Genomic DNA, 21216 nt, shown 5'->3' on the forward strand with positions numbered 1-21216 from the left:
CCACAGATATTTTACTAAAAAAAAAAAAGTATCTTAAATTATGTTGCTTTTACTAATTTATAAGCATGACCTACGCTCAAGGACATATGTCCGTGCTATAGGTAAACAGTACGTACGATAGGATGTTCGTTTCTTTTAATTATTCATGCAGTTTCGCATTAGGCATCGAACGCATTGATCCTATGTGACAGAATGTAAGAAAAGAGAAAATATGGAAAATTACGAGCACTTCCATGACCTCTTTTTATCTTTACGTGATCTAAACGACAAATTGGCGGCGAGGATACAATAAAAGTAATCAAGTAAAGTGCATTATAAGTTTTAAAGCACTAGGTACGTTTTTGAATATCAGACAAAGAACTTCACACAGCACAGTTATATACACTAAGTGTAATGGACAATATGGTAGAGTTTGGTTGTAAGGTATATTTAGCATTGAATTGTTCGATCCCGTTATTATAGATTCAAATGAATGGCTATAACCTGTTGAAGTGATAGTAGCTTTCGAGATAACAGAGGATTAAAGGATAACTTATTTACTAGATTTCATTGAGTATATGGCTTTCGATATGATTGACGACAAATAGGTACTAATAAACGATTTCTATGAACTTACACGTAAATTGAATGATTTTTACGTACTTACACCATTAGAAATTAATAGTAAATTCGTTTAGATTTTACCGTTAAAATTTCCTTCTACGGAAATAAGCAGAAAAGGAATACACACAAAATGAATCCATATAAATACATTACATAAATTAAGTATCTATTACAATAGTGATTACCTTAAAACAGCATTGTGAAACCGATTTGTATGTAGGATTAGCAAATTATCGAGCCAATAGGTTGTTAAAAACAAAAGATGTAGATATCGATTAGATGATGCATATTACGTTTATGGCCCTTCCCGACAAAGATGTCGCGTAGTTACATTCGCGCTTAGCATGATTAATTAACCGGATCGAATGATCAAATAACGAACAAAGTCAAAAAGAGACGCATGTATAACATTAAACTTTCTAAGAATATATAACATTCAAAAAAAAATTCTCAAACGAGAACTATGTCGACGAATATATCGTTAAAAATACACGAATTGTCAGATGCGATTTGAAATGTATACGTGAGATAGCAGTGATGCTGCCATTCTATCGATTTTAAATAAAAGAACTCTTGGTATTTCCTGAATAGATTAGTTTTTTTCGATCGAAGAAAAGTTCAGTACTTTCACAAATTAGTTGAAATATATCAAAATAAATGTGCTGTCGTTAAATAGTTGTTTCTAAATTTATATAAGTTTCAAAGTTAATTGTTTTTACCAATTTCAATGATTCTTGGTATCAAGGTCATCGTAAGTTACCTCATTTGTCTTATCACGACAAATAAGACAGATTTTCATTATCAACTTGTCAGTCCAGTATCAACCTGAATGAAGGCAAACAAAATCACATTTTACGCAATAGTTGATGTACCTTTCTCATTCAGTTGAGTATCACGTAATAATAGAATCTTTACAGATATATTCGAAAGAGATTATAAGAGAATCACGAACTAGCAATCTTATAATATTCGTTGCCATGTAAGACAAATAATATAGGGTTATTCCACAATGATCGAATCTTATTTCCTTAGTAGTAATCATGAAAGGCATATGCCATAACTTTTTTTTGAATTCACTTAACTGGCTAATGTATATTCTGGAGAAATATAATTCATCCGCATTCATCCGCACGTTAATCGAATGATTTCCTGTGTGGTATTCCTTCGCTTTGATACTTCATAATCCATGTTAGTTGTGCATTTTTTTTACTTCTTTTGTTCGTACTTCAGTTTTCTTTATATTGAAATGATTGAAAAATTAATAAATTGTTATATTGTAAAAATCGTAGATAAAGGTTGTCAATAAATATCGTAAACAATCCTTGACATTTCATTTGGAATTTAAATGTTAAGCCAATTGCATTTGACATCTAATTTTTTGAGAATTTTTAAATTTAATCATGAAATGTTACAGGACAAGAAAAGGATGGTATATAGTATTGTGCTTCGTCTTGATCTGAGAATGTGAAATTGATGCGTAAGTATACAAACAAGATATGCAAAAACTCCACTTATATGACTATAAGTCATTAAACAGATGCAGCAACAGCAATTTTATTGAAAAGTACATATTCATTGAAAGTACACTACTTTATATGAAAAGTACATTGAACATACATGATAACAAGTAAACAAAACTTTTGATTGAAGCATTTGTATCGTCGTATTTTCAAAAGAGGTACTGCATTCCAAGTTATATTTGTATGAATATTTATATAAATATTATATTCTAGTTATTCCTGAAGCTCGATCACGATCTTATCATAAAAGAATTTTATAGTGATTAAGAATATGTTTATATATTATTAGTATATATTGTCATATTTTTTTTACATAATATATATACAATATATACTAATATATAATATATAATATGTATCAAGGTAAATCTGTGTATGCGTTTGTTTATATAACGGATTCATTCATTGTGATTGCCATCTTGGGAAATTTGTCACAATTGCCTTCAGCTTGATAGTAAATTATGTTTATTAAAAATTTAGTGAAAACGTAATTCAATTAAATACACCACTTAAGTATGGTTCATACACAATACATGAAAAACGAAATGTGTTTTACGATTATGAAATACCTAGCCATATTATATTCTGCGCAAGTACAAAAAATCGAAGTAGTACGAAACAATTCAAATATGTGCAAGTACAATCAATAAATATGAAATATGTGTTGTATACGTCTACACGTATAATATGATAAAAAGGGTCTGTTTTAATTTTAAATTGTATTACGTTAGGTCAAAGGTTAAATACATAAACGTGTTCCTATGAGTGTATAAACTTATAACTAGAATATTAATAACTAATTTTATAGCTATTTATAGATGTGAACCTTACATGAGCATATTTTTTATATGCGAAATCTTTCGCAAAATTTCTAATGTTTTTCTTCCTCTTTACATAAAATACCAAGAATTTATTGAACAGGATAGAAATTTCCAGAGAAATATTCTTTCATTTACGAAAGAAAATACACTTTTCTATGATCAGAATGTAAGTACTCAAAACAATACCAATTGAGAAGAAGAGAATGAGGGATAAAACGCTGATTAAGGGAACTGGTTGATGCTTAATCATATGATTGGATTTCATTTTAAATGACGTATCCTTTAAATGATTCAACATACCATTGTTGATAAATTTCTGCAACCTGAAACGAGCTAGTGCTTTAACGTACGTTAAATGAAAATTTCTATTATTAGATTCTTGTGTTATTACTGAAAATTGATGATGTCCGTAAATGGATTGTATTTAGATAAAACCATAGCAAAACTGTTTTTATGTCCTGTTTCAATACGAACTACATTGCATGGTATTTTCATATTACTTTTTCTGTCTGCTTGATCATTTGTGTAGATTGTTAGTTTCCGATTTTTACAAATCTGTAATTTAATAACAGATTTTAATAATAAAACTGTATACAGGGTTCAACAAAATAACGTGGTAGAATTTCTAATATGAATTCTTTATATATAAAGAAGATCAAAATAGGATCTATCAAAATGAGTTCGAAAATGTTTAATTCTTGATCTATTAGACTTTAAAAAAGGATAATTAGTGATTTCCAATCATAATGGTTTTATTTCTTGGAATCAAATCTGAGACCTTAATTACACTTCGACTAAATATGTAACAAAATCTGCTAAATTTTTTGGTGTACTGAATATTACTATCGACCGCAAATTGATTATCGTATCCATAATAATTTCTAGGTGTATCTTAGAGCATATTCGAAATTCAATAGAACCATAAAGTAAAGTCGATATTCCAGCAAGAGATAGACATTTTCAAAATTTCATGTAAGAAAATGTCAACAGTGTGTATCAAAATTCCAGTAAATGATCATTGGAATCTTATAAAATTCAATTTCAAAATATCATATCTTAAACTTAAGTATTTCGGTACTCATGTTCATGGAACCTGGTTTTCTTTCTTCATATATGAGGAATTCATTCCACAAATTTTGTCATTTAATTACTTTACACATAGTTTAAATGAAAGTTATTTAATGTTTGTTTTATAATACTTTATCGTACTCTTTTAAATCCTTCAAGTTCGGTAAAGGCAATTTTTCATTTGTTAGCGTCAACTTCAATACCTTCTCAGCAACCGGATCTTTCGAATTCTACAAGTGTATATTTTTCTTCGTTTATATATAATTATTTTTTTATACATTTATACGTACGTATATAATAACGTAAGTTGCTCTTGTACATATAAAATGACGTATGTATTACACTTACTGCAAACTTATCAAAAAAAGCTGTACCATAAGTAGGGATAAGATGATAAGTACCGTCTTCAACGAAGGTCTCTAATGAATGAAATGGTAAAACGTGATTTTCGGACGTTAAGAAACTTATCAAAGCAGCTGAATAGGTAGCCCAAAAGACAAAAACCAAGAGAAATATAGACAAGTACGCTATTCGTAAGGAAAATTTATGAGAGATACCTGCAACAAAGAAATAATTTGAATGAACATACCAATTAAAAAAGCTAACTAAAATCAAAATTGAGAAACATTGTAACAAACCAACAAGTCCCTATTGACAAAATATACCCCAAATCTCCAATAAATTATCGATCAGTAAATATCCTATTTTGTGACCGGTCCCATATTTTATTTTGAGTAAAACAAGGAAAATGGTTGAAAAAATTAATATTCCAAACACAGACAGAACACGTAAATGTCTATAAGAATAATAATTGATTAAGGGATGAAGAAAGGGAAAACGCAAAATTCGATTGTAAGTTATCGTACCGAAAAGTGAGACGACCATTGAATCATTAAATTTTCAGGTTCTCGAATAACGAGAATATGTTTGAAATTCAATGTCTTTTTGGATATAATAAAATCTGAAATAAAAATGTCAGCACGTCCATTATATAATTCTGCAATTCCTCCGGACCAAGTTTTTTCTTCCGGATTCCATTCTCCATATTCTTCTACTTCAGAGACAATATTGAATCTAAAATTCAGAGTCTCACAAAGTTCTGTTAATATTTTACCGAATATACCGTCTATTTCGCCATTCTTTTTTTAATTACGAATTGTGAACCCTACAAATTGTGAGAAGAAAGAAAAGAAAGAAAGAGATAAGGACAAATTTCGTGCATTAGAAAAAAAGATGTAAATATTTTACCTTAACTACAACAGCTCTCATGATTAAACCCCGTAAATTACATCTTCTTTTGTAAAGAAAATCTGGAACTATTTTAGTGATTCCTCCCTCTAAGCTCCAAGTTGCTACATCATTGATCTCGATTTGATTAGTATCGATCGAATACCATTCTCGTAAAATATTTTCCGTACCACAGCGGATCATCATTTCGGTGTTGAATCTTAAATGAAATATATTACCTGGTGGATTGTGACAATAATCGGTATCATTTTCCTTGGAAATGAATATCGCTAGCCATACAGCTGAAGACATGTCAAAGGTACTTGTTGCTAAAGAGAACTCATTGATCGCGGTGGGATTAGAGATGAGTGCTATGTAATACGGTCGAATAGATTGTTTTAAGTAGTAAGATGATTCTTGCAGTTGTGAAAAATACAAATTCGTACTCGCAACTCCTTCACGAGAAAGTGCCCGTCTCCATTTAAAAATGGTCGTTGTAATTTTCATTTCTGAGGAAAATGAAAATAAATATAATAGTAATTAAAAAAAGAAAATGAAAAATATCTTTACCTTTTATCGATTTGGTATATAAAAATATTATAGATTTCGGTCCATAGAATTTGCAAATATCTATGATAAAAGGAGTTTGTTCGACACCGACAGTGTGAAATTCAGATAAACTTGCAATCTTTGGAAGAAAGAGAAAAAGAATAGACAGTACTTTCAATGGCACAATCAATGTCATTTTTTGCATCTATAGATTGATTAATTTCTGTGCTACTTTTCAATTTGAACGAATCAACAAACATTAAAGAACTTGAAAAATTTTCTATTCGACAGCTAAGGCAGATTACTCGAGACTAGATGTTTAACCTATTGAATGGTTTATTATCATGTCGGCTGTTATGATTATCGTGCAGGTCGAAAGTCACGCGATGTTCGTGTGCATATTAGTACGGAGAAACTGATTTTATCTTTACGGGAATAGATTTATTATGGCTCGATCAGTAAATATTTTTTTCCTTTGATTCTTTTAGTGCTTTTATATCTTTGATGTGTTAATACACTCGTACAAAATATGTACTGATACGGACAAACTTATGTTTATTTATATCCGTTTTTAGAACATACACACACACACACACATACAAAAATAATTTAAATTGTGTTATGTTCATTGAGCGCAGAACTTGCGTTCAAGGAAATACATCCATACTGTAGATAAATAGAACGAACGATGAGATCTTCATTGTTCCTTTTAATTATTCATGCAGTTACGCATTAGCTATTGAATGCATTGATCCTATATGATAAAATATAAGAGAAGAAAAATATGAAAAATAATGATTACTTCCATGAGCTCTTTTCATCTTTATGTGACCTAAATGACAAATTACTGTAAATTACAAGTTTTAAAGCACATTACATGGATACCTATAATTCTTAAATATCAGACAAAAAAAATGAAGAAATGCAAATAGCCTTCTTTTAGATACTAAGTTTAAAGAAAATTATAGCAGATATCTATAATTCTTAAATATCAGACAAAAAAAAAAGAACGAAGAAATGCAAATAGCCTTCTTTTAGATACTAAGTTTAAAGAAAATTATAGCAGATACCTATAATTCTTAAATATCAGACAAAAACAGAACGAAAAAATGCAAATAGCATTCTTTTAGACACTAAGTTTAAAGAAAATTACAGCAGATGTAGGGTTGCAAGGTATATTTAGCTTTGAATCGTTCGATCCTATTATTACAAATTTGAGAGAGATAGACATAATCTTTCGAAGTATAAATATAATCTTCGATAGGAAATTTTGTGATAACAACGAACTAAATGATGAATTATTTACTATATTTTATCGGATATATGACTTTCCATATGACTGACGACAAATTAATTTCTGCAGACTCGTATAAACTTATATTTAAATTGAATAATTCTTACGCGTTTACATCGTTAGAAACTGCAACTACATATAAATTGTAACTACTATAATTTATCATTATAATTTCCATCTACGGAAACAAACAGAAAGAGAATTTATACAAAAGGAACACAACATAAGTTAAGTATCTATTATAATCTTAGTGATTATCTAAAAACGGCATTGTGATACTCAATTTGTGTGTAGGATTAGCTAGTTAAAAAGCTTATACACGATTGTTTAAAACAAAATGTATAGATTTCAATTATACAGTTCACACTACGTTTATGCAGCTATCTGAAAAAACATCGCACTGTTACAAGCAGGTATCTAATTTTATTTCACACCTAATTACGGGATCAAATGATTAAATGTCAAGCAAAATCAATGAGGGTCTATAATATTAAGATCAATGAAAACTCATAAGTTACAAAAATGAATTTTCAATTGAGAACAATATCATTTGTCTAGATAAACATGTTTATTGACAAACTCAAGAAAATAGGATTCAATTGTACCACTAAATCACGGCATGTATATAAGAACAACGAATGAAATCTGTTTGTTGACTATGAACAGCTTTGAAAAATTGGAGCAGATCGGAAAAATTAAAGTATGAATAAATGCATTCGATAAATAAAGATGTTTTGTGTGTGTGTGTATATATGTATCTGTGTACGTATGTGTGTGTCTATAGATATAAAAAATAAAAATATTTTCAATTTAGAAGTTGATAGTTGTAAATTAGTTTGATAGTTTCAATATAAAACTTTATTAAATAACGCAATATCTTATACGTATGCAAATGCATCTTTCTATTTCATTATAAAATTATCATCTGAAAAGGAAAATTCGTTCCAAATGAATATTCAAAATTATCATTAATACTTTTCCCGAGCACCTTTATTATTTCCGTGATTTTTTACAATATTTCTAATAATTTTTTTCTTCTTTACATAAGATGCTGATGACTTAATCGAGGAAATACGATGTACCATGTACCTTTCTTTTACGAACGAAAATATATTTTTTTATGATCAGAATAAAAGTACTCAAAACGATACCAATTAAGAAGAAAGAAATAAAAGGTATAACGTTGATTAGACGAATCGGTTGATGCTTAACCATATCAATGAATTTCTTTTTAAATGACGTATCTTTTAAACGATTCATCATACCATTGTCTATAAATTTCTGCAATCTAGAATGAGTTAATTGTTTTAACATGCGATAAATAAAAATTTATATTATTATATTCTTGTATTTTTATTGAAAATTGATGAGGTCAGTAAACACAAATAGATTGTGTTTAGACAAAATCAACAAATTTTTTACATATCCTATTTCAATACGAACCATGTTGCAGGACCTTTTCAAATTTTCCACAACTGAACTATATTAGAGATATAGAATGCATTTCTTATTCTCGCAAACCTATAACTTAATAATGTATATTAATACTAAAATTATACATACGATGCAATGAAACTATGTGATAAATATTCGGGAATGGATTTCTCCTATGTAAAAAAGAAAAATATAGGTTCTATCAACGTTGGTCAGAAAACTTTTAATTTTTGATTCGAATATGATCTTTAATTCTATAAATATTTTACTTAATATATATATATATATGCACACACATAATATATACACATAGAATACAACGGAAGTTATATATATATATATATATATATATATATATATATATATATATAAGCATAAAATAATGTTGTATTGTACTCACTGTGAACTTATTATAAAAAATTGTACCACGAAAGACGGAAGTTAACAAGTACCGTCTGTAACGGAGGTCTCTAATGAATTAAATAGTAAAACATGGATTACAGACATCAAAGCAGCTAAATAGCCAAAAGACGATAACGAAAAGAGATATAGAAAAATATGCTATTCGTAAGGAAGATTTATGAGAGAAATCTAGAACAAAGGAACACTTCAAGTAAATATATTTATTAGAAGAATAAAATGAAACGCAAATCGAGAAACATTGAAACAACCAGGAAGTCCCAGTCGGCAAAATTTACTCCAAATCTCCAAGCAATTATGGATCAATAAATACCCTATTTTTCGATCGATTCCACTTTTTATTTTGCATAAAACCAGGAAAATCGATGAAACATTAATATTGGAAAATTAAATTCCAAATAAAATTAAATTCCAATAAAAATTAATATTCCAAACACAGCAGTCCAAACGGAACGAGTAAATGTCTATAAAAATAATAATTTTTGAATGTATAAAGGTTAACGCACGATACAGACAAAAATACAAAATTGGACTGCAAATTATCGTATTAAAAAATGAGATGACCATTGAATCGTTAAATTTGTTGGTTTTCGAATAACGAGAATATTCTTGTACTTGAAAACAGGATGCGTAAAGTCGACGGCATTACTTTTATTACTATTAATAATAAAATTTGAAATACAAATATCAGCACGTCTGGCATATAATTCAGCAATTCCCCCAGACCAAGTCTTTTCTTCTGAATTACACTTTCCATATTCTTCTACTTCTGAGACAACGTGGATACTAAAATTCAGTTTGACAAAGTTTTCTCAATATTTTACCGAATATTCCGTCTAATTCGCCATCCTTTTTTATATTTGATAATAGTGAGGTCTGAAAAAGAAATAGAAGAAAGAGACTAATAAAAATGAAATTTTGAAGTGGCAAATAGGACATACTATCTTATTCGCTAACCTTGTTTATACTTTTGAATGCTAAATCTCGAAGAAAAAAAAGGAGAAGGAAAGGAAAAACTAGATAAATTTTGTTAAAATAAAATAAAGGTGAGATATATCTTACCTTAACTCTAATAACTCTTATGATTAAACTCTATAAATTATATCTTCTTTCATAATAAAAATCCGGAACTATTTTAGTGATTCCTTTCTCTAAGTTCCAAGTAGCTGATCTCCATTTGATTCGTATCGATCGAGTGCCACTCTCGTATAATATTTTCTGTACCACAACGGACTATCATTTCGGAGTTGAATTTTAAATGAAATATATTACCTGGTGGATTGTGACAATAACCAGTACTATTTTCCTTGTTAATAAATATCACTAGCTACACAGCAGATGACATGTCGAAGCTACTTGTTGTTAAAGAGAATCCATTAATCACGTTGAAATTAGAGATTCACACAATGTAATACGGTCGTACAATTTGTCCTAAGTAGTACGATGATTCGTACAATTGTGAAAAATATACATTTTTACTTGCAATCCCATCACGAGAAAATGCCCTTATATATTATATTAATTGAAACATCAACGTTGTCTTTCCATTTCTGAAGGGAAAATGCAGGAAATTAAGAAGGGAGAAAATGAAAATAAATATAATAAAAATATAGGAAACAAGATGGAAAGTTTTTTACCTTTTATCGATTTGGCATATAAAAATACTACAGATTTTTTTCGGTCTATATAATTTGCAAATATCTATGATGAAAGCAGTTTATTCGTCACCGATAGAATGAAATTCGTATGAACTTGTAATCTTCGGTAGAAAAAGAAGAAGAGGAAGAATCTTCAATTGCACAACCAACCCCATTTTTTTGTCTACCGAATCGACAACTATTATAGAAAAATTGTTTATCCGACAGTGGAAGAATACCACGCGGGAGTAATTTTTAAAACAATGGAAAGGATTATTACTACATCAATTATTGTGATTATTTTGTAGATCGAAAGTCACGCGATGTTTGTATGCATATTTGCACGAATAAAATGATTGTATCTTTCCTGGTGTACATTTATTATTCATCGATTAGTAAACATTCTTTCTATTTACCTCTTTTATTGCTTCATTATCATCTTTGATGTACGAGTACATCTATCCACAAATACACATTGATACGAACAGAAGAGAAAATATGAAAAATAATGAACGCTTCCACAACTTCTTTTCTTATTTACGTGATCTAAAGAATTAATTACTGACGATGAAACTAATAGACTAAATTACAAGTTTTAAATCAGTATGCATAGATATCCATAATTCTTAAATATCCGACAAAGAAACGAACAAAAACATGCACACGACTTAAATTATTAATATAAATTATAAATGTAACGGAAATAATACCAGAGGTTGAGTTGCAAGGCATATTTAGCATTGAATCGTTTGATTCTGTTATTATGTATTGAGAGGAATAATTATAACCTTTCAAAGTAGTAATAACAGCTTTCAGAGATAACAGAGGAAAAAGAAATGATTTATTTACTATATTTACTATATTTCATATGCATACCTTTTAATATAATTTGTAACAAACTAAATTCAGCCGACGTTATAAGCTTATGTTTAAATTAAGGAAGTTTTACGTTAAGAAATGCAACTACAATAAATTTTATGTTAGAAATTGTGAAACTATTTTGTGTGTTGAATTTATAGGTAAACCAACCCATATACGCTATTTCTATGGATCTACCTGAAAACGACGTCGCGCAATTAAAATCGAGCGTGGCATGATTGAGTTAATTGGATGGAATGATCAAATAACGAACAAAGTCAAAAAAAGATTAACGTATAACATTGAACTAAGAAGGCATGAGCTATAAAAATGAATTTTGAATTGAGAGCGACATAATCGAATGTGATGCCTAAATATACACGGATAGCCAAAAATACCATTTATTTCAGATGCTTTTTGAAATGTGTACATGGTGACAATAGTGATGCTGAGATTCTATCAGTTTGGAATAAAGGAACTCTCGATATTCCCTGAATGGATTAATTTTTTTCGATTGCAGCAAAGTTAATACGTTTACAAGTTTGTTAAAATATATTAAACAGATAAATACGTTGTCATTAATCAGTTATTCTTAAATTTATATAATTTAAAAATTTTTTTATTTATATAATTAAAATTTATATAATCTTAAATTTATATAATTTTAAAATTCTTAAATTTATATAGTTTTAAAATTAATGGATCAAACCGACTTCATTGGCTCTTAGTATTAAGGTCATCATAGGTTACCTTAATTGCATAAACGAAAAAGTCTCCTTTCATTCGGTTCAGTACCAATCTAAATTAAGGAAGATAAAATTACATTTTATAAAACAGTTGATGTTCTCTTTTGATATAATTTAGTGTCATGTAATATTAGAATCTTTAATGGATATATTGGAGATAAATTACAAGAGAATCACAATTTTTTAGACTCATAATTTTCATTGCCATGAAACAAATGATATTGGATTATTCCACGATGACGGAATATCATTTCCCTAGTAGCATTCATAAAAATCGTACGTCATGGATTTTCTTTGAATACTTTTAACCGGCCATAGTATCTTCTGTGCATTGATCGAATAATTTGCTGTTGACTTATTTCCCTTTAGTTCAATTCGAAGATATTCTTTTTCATAATATAGCCATGTTTGTTGTTTTGTAATATTACATTTTCGATAGAAATGTTTTTGCTTACTTCACCTCTTCGTATTTCAGTCTTCTTCTAATTATCAAAAAAAGATTGATGAATTGTTATATCTTGAAAGTAATTGATAAGGGTTATCGTTAAATGTAGTAACCACTGCTTAATATTTCATTTGGAGTTTAAATGTTGAATCAATTACATTTGTACCTGTAACTTTCTAAGAATTTTCACACTTATTCTAACAAATATTAAAAGGGAACAAAACGATGATATAGACTATAGTGCATCAATAATAGGTAAATAAAATTACTGCAAAAGTGTATGAGGAAAGTATATAAAAATTTCACTGCTCAGACCGTAATTCTTTATACAATAGAAGGAATTATATTGATAAATAGCTGAATATATATTATATACTAAAGTGACAAACAATTAAGTCTTTAGATTGATGCATTTGTACCGTCATAATTTCGATTCGGTTATTACATTCCAAGCTAGCCTCTTATAAATATATGTAAACAATATATTCTAGTTAATCCTCAAGCGCGATCGCGAACTTATCATTAAAGATTATTTATATTGATTAAGAATATATTTATATATAATTAATATATAATTATATATTGTTAATGTATAATATGCATATATAATATATACTGAAATAAATCTGCGTTTATATATGTATGTGTGCTACGAGTTCATTTATTGAGATTGCTACTATTGGAAATTTGATACGCTCGTACAATCAAATTGACTTCTATTAAATAGAAAATTAAGTTTATTGAAAATTTTGAGTAAAAGAAATTCAATTATGTATACTGCTTAATAACGATTCATACATAACAAATGATAAAGAATAATCAGAAAGTTCTGTTTCAATTTCGAAGTGTATTAAGTAATGAAAACCTTAAATATACATAAATGTATTCCTATTATATTAGAAAATTATAGTCAGGATATAAAAATCCATCAGAGTGAACATTATAGTTGTTAGATGTAAACTGTATGCGTGCACATTTCCGATCTGCGTAATCTACTGCCAAATTTCTAATACTTTTCTTCCTCTTTACATAAAGTACTGAGGACTTAATAGATGGGATGCGATCTTTCATGGAAATATTCTTTTCTTTACGAACGAAAATACACTTTTCTATGATCAAAATACAAATACTCGAAAAGATACCAATTGAGAAGAAAAGAATAAGAGAGATAACGCTGATTAGGGGAACCGGTTGATGCTTGATCATATGATTTGATTTCATTTGAAATGACGTATCCTTTAATCGATTTATCATACCATTGTCGATAAATTTCTGCAACCTGAAACGAGCTAGTGCTATAACGTACATTAAATAAAATCAGATTGCTGTATTCTTACTGGAAATTAATGACGTCGGTGAATGGATTGTATTTAGATAAAATCATAGCAAAATTGCTTATATATCCTGTTTCGATAGCAACAACATTGCATGGTATTTTTAAATTTTCTATATTGTTTATTTGGTCAGTCGTGTAGAGTGCTAGCTTTCGATTTTTACAAATCTGTAATTCAATAATGGATATTAATACTAAAATTATATACAGAGCGTAACGAAATTACGCGGCAAATTTTTAAAAATGAATTATATATAGAGAAGAAAAAAATAAGTTCTACCAACACGATTCCGAAAATTAATTTAGGTTAATTGTTAAATTATTAGATTATAAAATAGGATCTTACAGTTAGTGATCTCTGATCATCATTACTTTCCTTCGGAATTAAATCTGAGACACAAGTTACATTCTATTTAAATATTCAACGAAATCTGATCAATTTTTTGTTGTAGTTAATATTCAACAATTCCATATTCACATTTCCATATTCCGTATTTTGTTCGGAAATCAATAGAACCATAAAGTCAAATTCGTATTCAAGCAGGAGATGGACATTTTAAACATTTGATATAAGAAAATGTCAACAGTGTCCATCATAATTCCAATAAGTAAATATCGGAGTACAAAATTCTTTTTCAAACCTTATAAATCAAAATTAAAATATCCGTACTCATATTTATAGAGTCTGTTTTTTCTTCTCCATATGTGAGGAATTCATTCCACAAATTTTGTCATCCAATTACTTTACATATAGTATAAATGGATATTTAATATTTGTTTCATAATACTTTAACGTACTTTTTTAAATCCTTCATATTCTGAAATGGGTAATTCTTCATCTTTTAGCATCAACTTCATTATCTTCCTTGCAAATGGATGTTTCGAATTCTATAAGTAAATATATTCCTTCGTTTCTTTATACTTATTTTTTTATACATATATACATATATATATGTTGTGTATATATACAATGATGTATGTATCATACTTACTGCAAACCTATCGTAATAAGCAGTACCGCGAGGAATAGCAAGTTGATATGTACCGTCTGCAACGAAACCTTCTAATGAATCAAATGGTAAGACGTAATTTACAGACGTCAAAAAGCTTATTAAAGCAGCTGAATAGGCGGCCCAAAATACGATAATCGAAAGAAATATTGAAAAGTATACTATTCGTAAGGAAGATTTTTTAGGGAAATCTATAGCAAAAGAATAGTTTGAGGAAATATATCTATTAAAAGAAAGATATGAAACGTAAATCAAGAAACATTGAAACAAACTAGGAAGTCCTTGCTGGCAAAATATACCCCAAATCTCCAATAAATTATCGATCAGTAAGTATCCTATTTTGTTATCGGATCCACTTTTTATTTTGAGTAAGACTAGGAAGATGGATGAAATAATTAATACTCCCAACACAGCAATCCAAACAGAAAGAGTAAAAGTCTATAAAAATAACAATTTTTTAATTTATAAAGATTAGCGCATGAAGAGGAGAGGAATAAAAAATTTGATAGCAAGTAATCGTACTAAGAAGTGAGACGACCATTGAATCGTTAAATTTTCTGGTTGTCGAATAACGAGAATGTTTTTCGAGGTCAAAAGAGGAATCGTGTAATCAATAACATTCAATCTATCATTGTTAATCATAAAATCTGAAATAGAAATATCAGCACGTCCAGTATATAATTCTGCCATTCCTCCAGACCATGTCTTTTCATCTGGATTCCATCTTCCATATTCTTTTACTTCTGAGACAATGTTGAAACTAAAATTCAGAGTATCACAAAGTTCTCTTAATATTTTACCGAACATACCGTCTATTTCGCCATTTTTATTTTTAATTATGTATGGTGAATCCTAAAGAAGAAATGAAACAAAGAAAGAAAAAATAAAATCAAATTTTGTTAAAGAAAAGGAAAAATAGACTATAGTTTACAATTAAGAAAATATTTTACCTTAACTATAACAGCTCTCATTATTAATCCCTGTAAATTAGATCTTCTTTCGTAAAGAAAATCTGATACCATTTTAGTGATTCCTTTCTCTAAACTCCAAGTTGCTACATCCTTGATCTCGATTTGGTTCGTATCGATCGAATACCATTCCCGTATAATATTTTCCGTACCACAACGGACCAACATTTCTGAATTGAATGTCAAATGAAATATATTACCTGGTGGATTGTGACAATAATCGAAAAAATGTTCCTTGTAAATGAATACCACTATCCACACAGCTGAAGACATATCAAAAGTACTTGTTGCTAAAGAGAACTCATTAATCGCGTTGTGATTCGAGATCACTGCTATGTAATATGGTCGTACAATTTGTTTTAAGTATTTCAACGATTTGTGCAGTTGAGAAAATTTCAAATTCGCAGTTGGTATACCTTCTCGAGAAAGTGCATGCCTCCATTTTAACATTATAGTTGTCATTTCCATTTCTAAGAGAAAAGAAAACAAATATAGTAGAAATTATAAAGGGAAAATGTTAACATCATTACCTTTTATCGTTTCGGCGTTTAGAAATATTACAGATTTCGGTCTATATAATTTGCAAATATCTATGATGAAGGCAGTTTGTTCGTCGCCGATAGAATGAAATTCGTATGAATTTACGATCTTCGGTAGAAAAAGAAGAAGTGGAAGTATCTTCAATTGCACAACCAACACCATTTTTTTTCATCTGTCGATTAAGTAATTTTAATGCTTCTTTACGAATCAACAACTACTAGAAAATGAGAAAATTTCTATCCGACAGCGGAAAAAGACCACACGAGACTGAATTTTTAAATTATTGAAAGGATTATTGTCACTTCGTTTATTATGATTCTCATGCAAATCGGAAGTCACGCGATGTTCGTGTGCTTATTTGTGTGAAGAAAATTATTTTATCTTTGCTGTCATAGATTTATTATCAATCGATTAATAAAGGTTTTTTCTTCATTTGCCTCTTTTGTTTGTTTATTTTCTATGATGTAGGTATACACTCATGATACGTATCTATATGTACACTTATATTCATTATTCTCTACACATATACATATTTGCATATTCATATATATATACATAGGACAATGAAATGTTAATAGAAATTTTTTAAATCTCATTTCGATTGAAATAATTTAATAGGAATTCCAATCGATAGATTCGAGATAAATACTTAACGAAATAATTTACAACTACATGTTTCAACACATATATATGAATGTCGTCTAATATGTAGTACCCTTTTACCTATAGGAGCTATATAAAAAAATAGAATGTGCCTATAGAAAATCATACGAGATAAAATTTTTAAACTATTAAAAGCATTATTATCACTATCATTATCGTTTATTATGATTGTTGCAAACATCGGAAGTCACGCGATGTTCGTGTGCATATTAGCACGGAAAAAACAATTTTATATTTGCTGGTATAATTTATTATCGATCGATTAGTAAACGTTCTCTGCATTTGTCTCTTTTATTGCTTCATTATCATTTTTAATACATGAGTGCACCCATCCACAAATAAGCACTTAAACGTGTATGCTTATCTATATTTGTATCCATTTTCTTAATACACATACACACACATATGTATACATACATGTTACGCATTTATATTACTGTATATGGGACAGTCACCTGTTAAAAGAAATTCTTAAAATCTCATTTTCAATGAAATAGTTTGATAAACATTCTGATCTAAAAAATCAAAACCATTATAAATAATGTGCCATTATAAATAATAACCATTATAAATAAAATGATGGGAAAGAACACGTTTTAAAAAATATATGTGAACGTCGTCTAATAAGTAATTCCCGTAAGTCAATAGAATCTGTATTGAAATGGAATATGTTTATTAGATCTCATTTAGCTTTATTCATGCGTCGACATAAATCAACAATTCTTAAACTTTATTAGTTTGAGGATTAATTTGATATAATATCGATATTGTTGGAGCTCTATTAACATTGTATTTTCCGAGAATAATTAAAATCAGAAAATTTCATTCATATGAGCTATTTTTCTTCTCTGGTCCACACTATGATTACAGAAAATGTAAAATTATTAACTATATTATATTGTTTTCCAAATTTTTGCGGATTACGTTCCAGCTTAACGTCTGGAAAACTTTGATGCTCTCTCTTTCTTATAGTTTAAAGAAAAATAAAAGTAACAAACTATTTTACATTCGTTGATTTAAAAAAAGAACCTGCGGTCAAGGACGTCAGTCCATACTATAGATACACAGTACTAACGATGGGACGTTCGCTGTTCCTTTTAATTATTCATAGTTTCGCATTTGTCATCGAATGCACTGATCCTTTGTAATAAAATGTAAGAGGAGAGAAAATATGGAGAATGAGATGAAAATAATACAGTACATTATATTAATTAAAAAACAATATATATATATATATATATATATATATATATATACGTATATTCTTGAATATCAGATGAAGAAATGGATAAAGAACTTCAATGTAGTGTTACAATGTATATTTAGCATCAAATAGCTCAATCTTGTTGTTACTAATTGGAAGGAATGATAACAGTAGTGATAATAGCTTTCCAGATAACAAGGAACAAAAAGGTGATTTATTTACTATATTCCATCGGATGTATGGCTTTCGATGTGATTTGTGGCAAATTGATTCCAGCAAATTTCTATGAACTTGCGTCCAAATTAAAGGGTTTTTAGACGCTTACATCGTTAGAAATTGTAAACTATAGTGAAGTCCATAAGAAATTAATAAAATGACGTTCATAATTTAAGTATCTATTCCAATTTTAGTGATTATCTAAAAATAACATTGTGAAACAAATTTGTATGTTGGATTAGTAAATTAACAGTCCATACATGCTTGTCAAAAATAAAAATTGTAGATTTCAATTAGACGATATACGCTACATTTATAGACCTACTCACGAAAGACGTCGCACAGTTACAATCGGGCGTGACATGATTAGTTAACCGAATCGAATGATCGTATAATGAATAAAATCAAAAAGGGATGAACGTATAAAATTGAGGTCTCTAAAAACGCATGAGCTACAAAAATGAATTCTGAACTGAGAGCTGCGTAATCGAATGCAATGCCTAAAAATATAAGCACAACCAATGATATCATTTGTTTCAAATGCATCTTGAAATGTATACATGAACACAATAGCGATCAGTTTGGAATAATAGGTCTCACAATATTCACTGAGTAGATCGATATTCTTCGATTGCAGCAAATGTATCAATATATTTACAAGTTCATTAAAACATATCATATAGATAAAAACCTTATCATTAATTATTCTTGAATTTATATTAAAAGAAAATTTATATTAAAGAATTATTGAATATATTATATTTGATTTTATATTAAAAAATTGTTGAATTCATTATATTGAATTTATATTAAAGAATTATTCTTGAATTTATATTAAATTCCAAAATTAATTGATTTCATTGGCTTTTAGTGTCAAGGACATCATAGATTATTTCACTTGTCTTATTATGACGAATAAGACAGGTTTTCATTCAGTCTAGTACCAATCTAAATTTAGTGTGCATTTACGGCATGCAAAATTACATTCTAAGCAATAGTCGACGTACCCTTTTGATAGAATTTAGTATCACATGATAACGGATTATTTCACGATGACTGAATCTTTTCATTTCACTCGTAGCCATCATGGAAGGTGAACCTGTTATTTTTTTTACTTAACTGACCAAAATATATTCTGAAAAATATAATCCTTTTATGTATTCGCCGAATGCTATTTGATACATTCCTCTCCTCTAGTACTATTCGAAAACATTTTTCTTTATTATATAACAATGTTGGTTGTTGTCTAATAAGACTTTCTTCGATAGAAATACTTTTACTTACTTGATCTCTTTGTACTTCAGTCTCCTATGTTTTATCAAAGAAAGATTGATAAATCGTTGAAAAATGAAAGAATGATAATCGTTGATAACTATCGTTAAATGTCGTAATCACTCCTTAACATTTCGTTTCAAATTTATATTTGAGTGATTCGCATTTGAACACGCAATTTTTGTGAAAGTTTTCAAAGCATTAAAAGTAAGCATTAAAAGTTACAGGTGATATATAATAACTCATATTACAATAAGTGTTTAAACTATTACAGTAATTATATTGAAAAGTAGCTTAATATATATACTAAAATAAATAATAAATATAACTTTTGAAAATTTTGTGTCGTCTTAATTTCAAAAGAAGTGCTATTTGCTAAGCAACCCCTGTATAAATGTATAATTAAATATTATATTTTACTTATCCTACATGCGCAATTGTGCATTTACAGTAAAAAATTATTGTAATCATTAAGAATATATAACATAGAGAGGTTATGAATTTGATTATACTATCAATTAGATTTTCATATAAATTTATTTTATAATCCATATTAATAGATGAAGACGAAAAAATAACCATTCACAAAAAATATTCATTACGTATAAATTTTCTATTAGATATGTAATATGAGAAAATCATATATTTCTTAAATAATTTTATTGTATGATATTACATATATATATATATATATATATATATATATATATATATATTATATAGGTATATATTATTGCTATATATTACATACATAATATTTGATAAATATAACATACATAAAGATAAATCCGTGTGTGTGATTTCATTCACTGTGATTGCTATCATGGAAAATTTGCATGCTAATGCAATCGAATAAACCAGTTATATAGAAAAATATATTTATTGAAAATTTCGGAGAAACATAATTGAGATATGTACACTTCTCATACAAAAGAAATAAAGAATGAAATCCGTTTTTCATTATAAAATACGTAGATATATCATATGCCGTACAAGTACGAAAGGCAAAGACGATTCGAAAGAATTAAAATATGTATACTTAAATCATACGATAAATAATGTACGAAATCATTAGGTAAATAAAGAAAATATGATATATAGATATTTACTCGTATAATATAATGAAAAAATTCTATTTCAACTTAAAACAGTACTAATTAATTGAAATGCTTAAATGTATATACGCATTTGGTAGTCCATTAGAAAATTATAATCAGAAAATAAAGATGTGTGAACACTATAGTCGTCATTAGGTTTGTATTCTATGCGTGCACATTTACGCTTCGCGTGAATTTTTACAAATTTTTCTAAAGCTTTTCTTCCTCTTTATAAAAAATTCTGATAAATAAATCGATGGAATACCATTAACATATTTTTCCCTTTACAAA

General features: G+C 28.3%; 3 protein-coding genes and 1 long non-coding RNA gene across 8 annotated transcripts in view; 1 reads left to right on the top strand and 3 right to left on the bottom strand.

Annotated features, from left to right (window-relative positions):
- Nucleotides 1-6304, bottom strand: part of LOC122635817 — a 15645-nt gene extending 9341 nt beyond the window's left edge. The window contains exons 1-4 of one of the 3 annotated variants that reach the window (XM_043826491.1): nt 5810-6304; nt 5479-5748; nt 5261-5364; nt 4951-5177 (exon numbers count right to left, since the gene is read on the bottom strand). In XM_043826491.1, the coding sequence (XP_043682426.1) occupies nt 5139-5177; nt 5261-5364; nt 5479-5748; nt 5810-5993 (597 nt within the window). In that variant the 5' untranslated portion in view covers nt 5994-6304 and the 3' untranslated portion in view covers nt 4951-5138. Of the gene's footprint in view, nt 1-4950; nt 5178-5260; nt 5749-5809 lie in introns of those variants that run through there. The other 2 variants (XM_043826490.1, XM_043826489.1) reach the window with 2 other exon arrangements.
- The window catches only part of LOC122635846 (glutamate receptor 1-like), a 64074-nt gene that overhangs the window by 23534 nt on the left and 19324 nt on the right, over nt 1-21216 (top strand). The gene's annotated exons all lie outside the window — the stretch shown is intronic.
- Nucleotides 2971-4792, bottom strand: LOC122635822. Its single transcript, XR_006328759.1, has 5 exons — nt 4651-4792; nt 4361-4569; nt 4154-4242; nt 3336-3499; nt 2971-3267 (listed from the first exon to the last, which is right to left on the bottom strand). It is a non-coding gene; the product is annotated as an uncharacterized LOC122635822 (long non-coding RNA).
- LOC122635807 (glutamate receptor ionotropic, delta-1-like) lies at nt 13238-16869 on the bottom strand. 3 transcript variants are annotated; one of them, XM_043826469.1, is made up of 8 exons: nt 16464-16869; nt 15916-16403; nt 15488-15817; nt 15238-15403; nt 14948-15156; nt 14754-14843; nt 13960-14123; nt 13238-13901 (listed from the first exon to the last, which is right to left on the bottom strand). In XM_043826469.1, exons 1-8 carry the CDS (start codon nt 16633-16635, stop codon nt 13514-13516), a joined length of 2007 nt encoding a protein of 668 aa, XP_043682404.1. In that variant the 5' UTR covers nt 16636-16869; the 3' UTR covers nt 13238-13513. The 3 variants fall into 3 exon arrangements, with proteins under 3 accessions (XP_043682404.1, XP_043682406.1, XP_043682405.1); XM_043826471.1 differs by lacking the exon at nt 16464-16869 and having other exon boundaries at nt 15916-16103; nt 16183-16297; XM_043826470.1 differs by having other exon boundaries at nt 13570-13917.

The sequence above is a fragment of the Vespula pensylvanica genome, chromosome 19 (assembly GCF_014466175.1).
Source record: "Vespula pensylvanica isolate Volc-1 chromosome 19, ASM1446617v1, whole genome shotgun sequence".
Taxonomy (NCBI): domain Eukaryota; kingdom Metazoa; phylum Arthropoda; class Insecta; order Hymenoptera; family Vespidae; genus Vespula; species Vespula pensylvanica.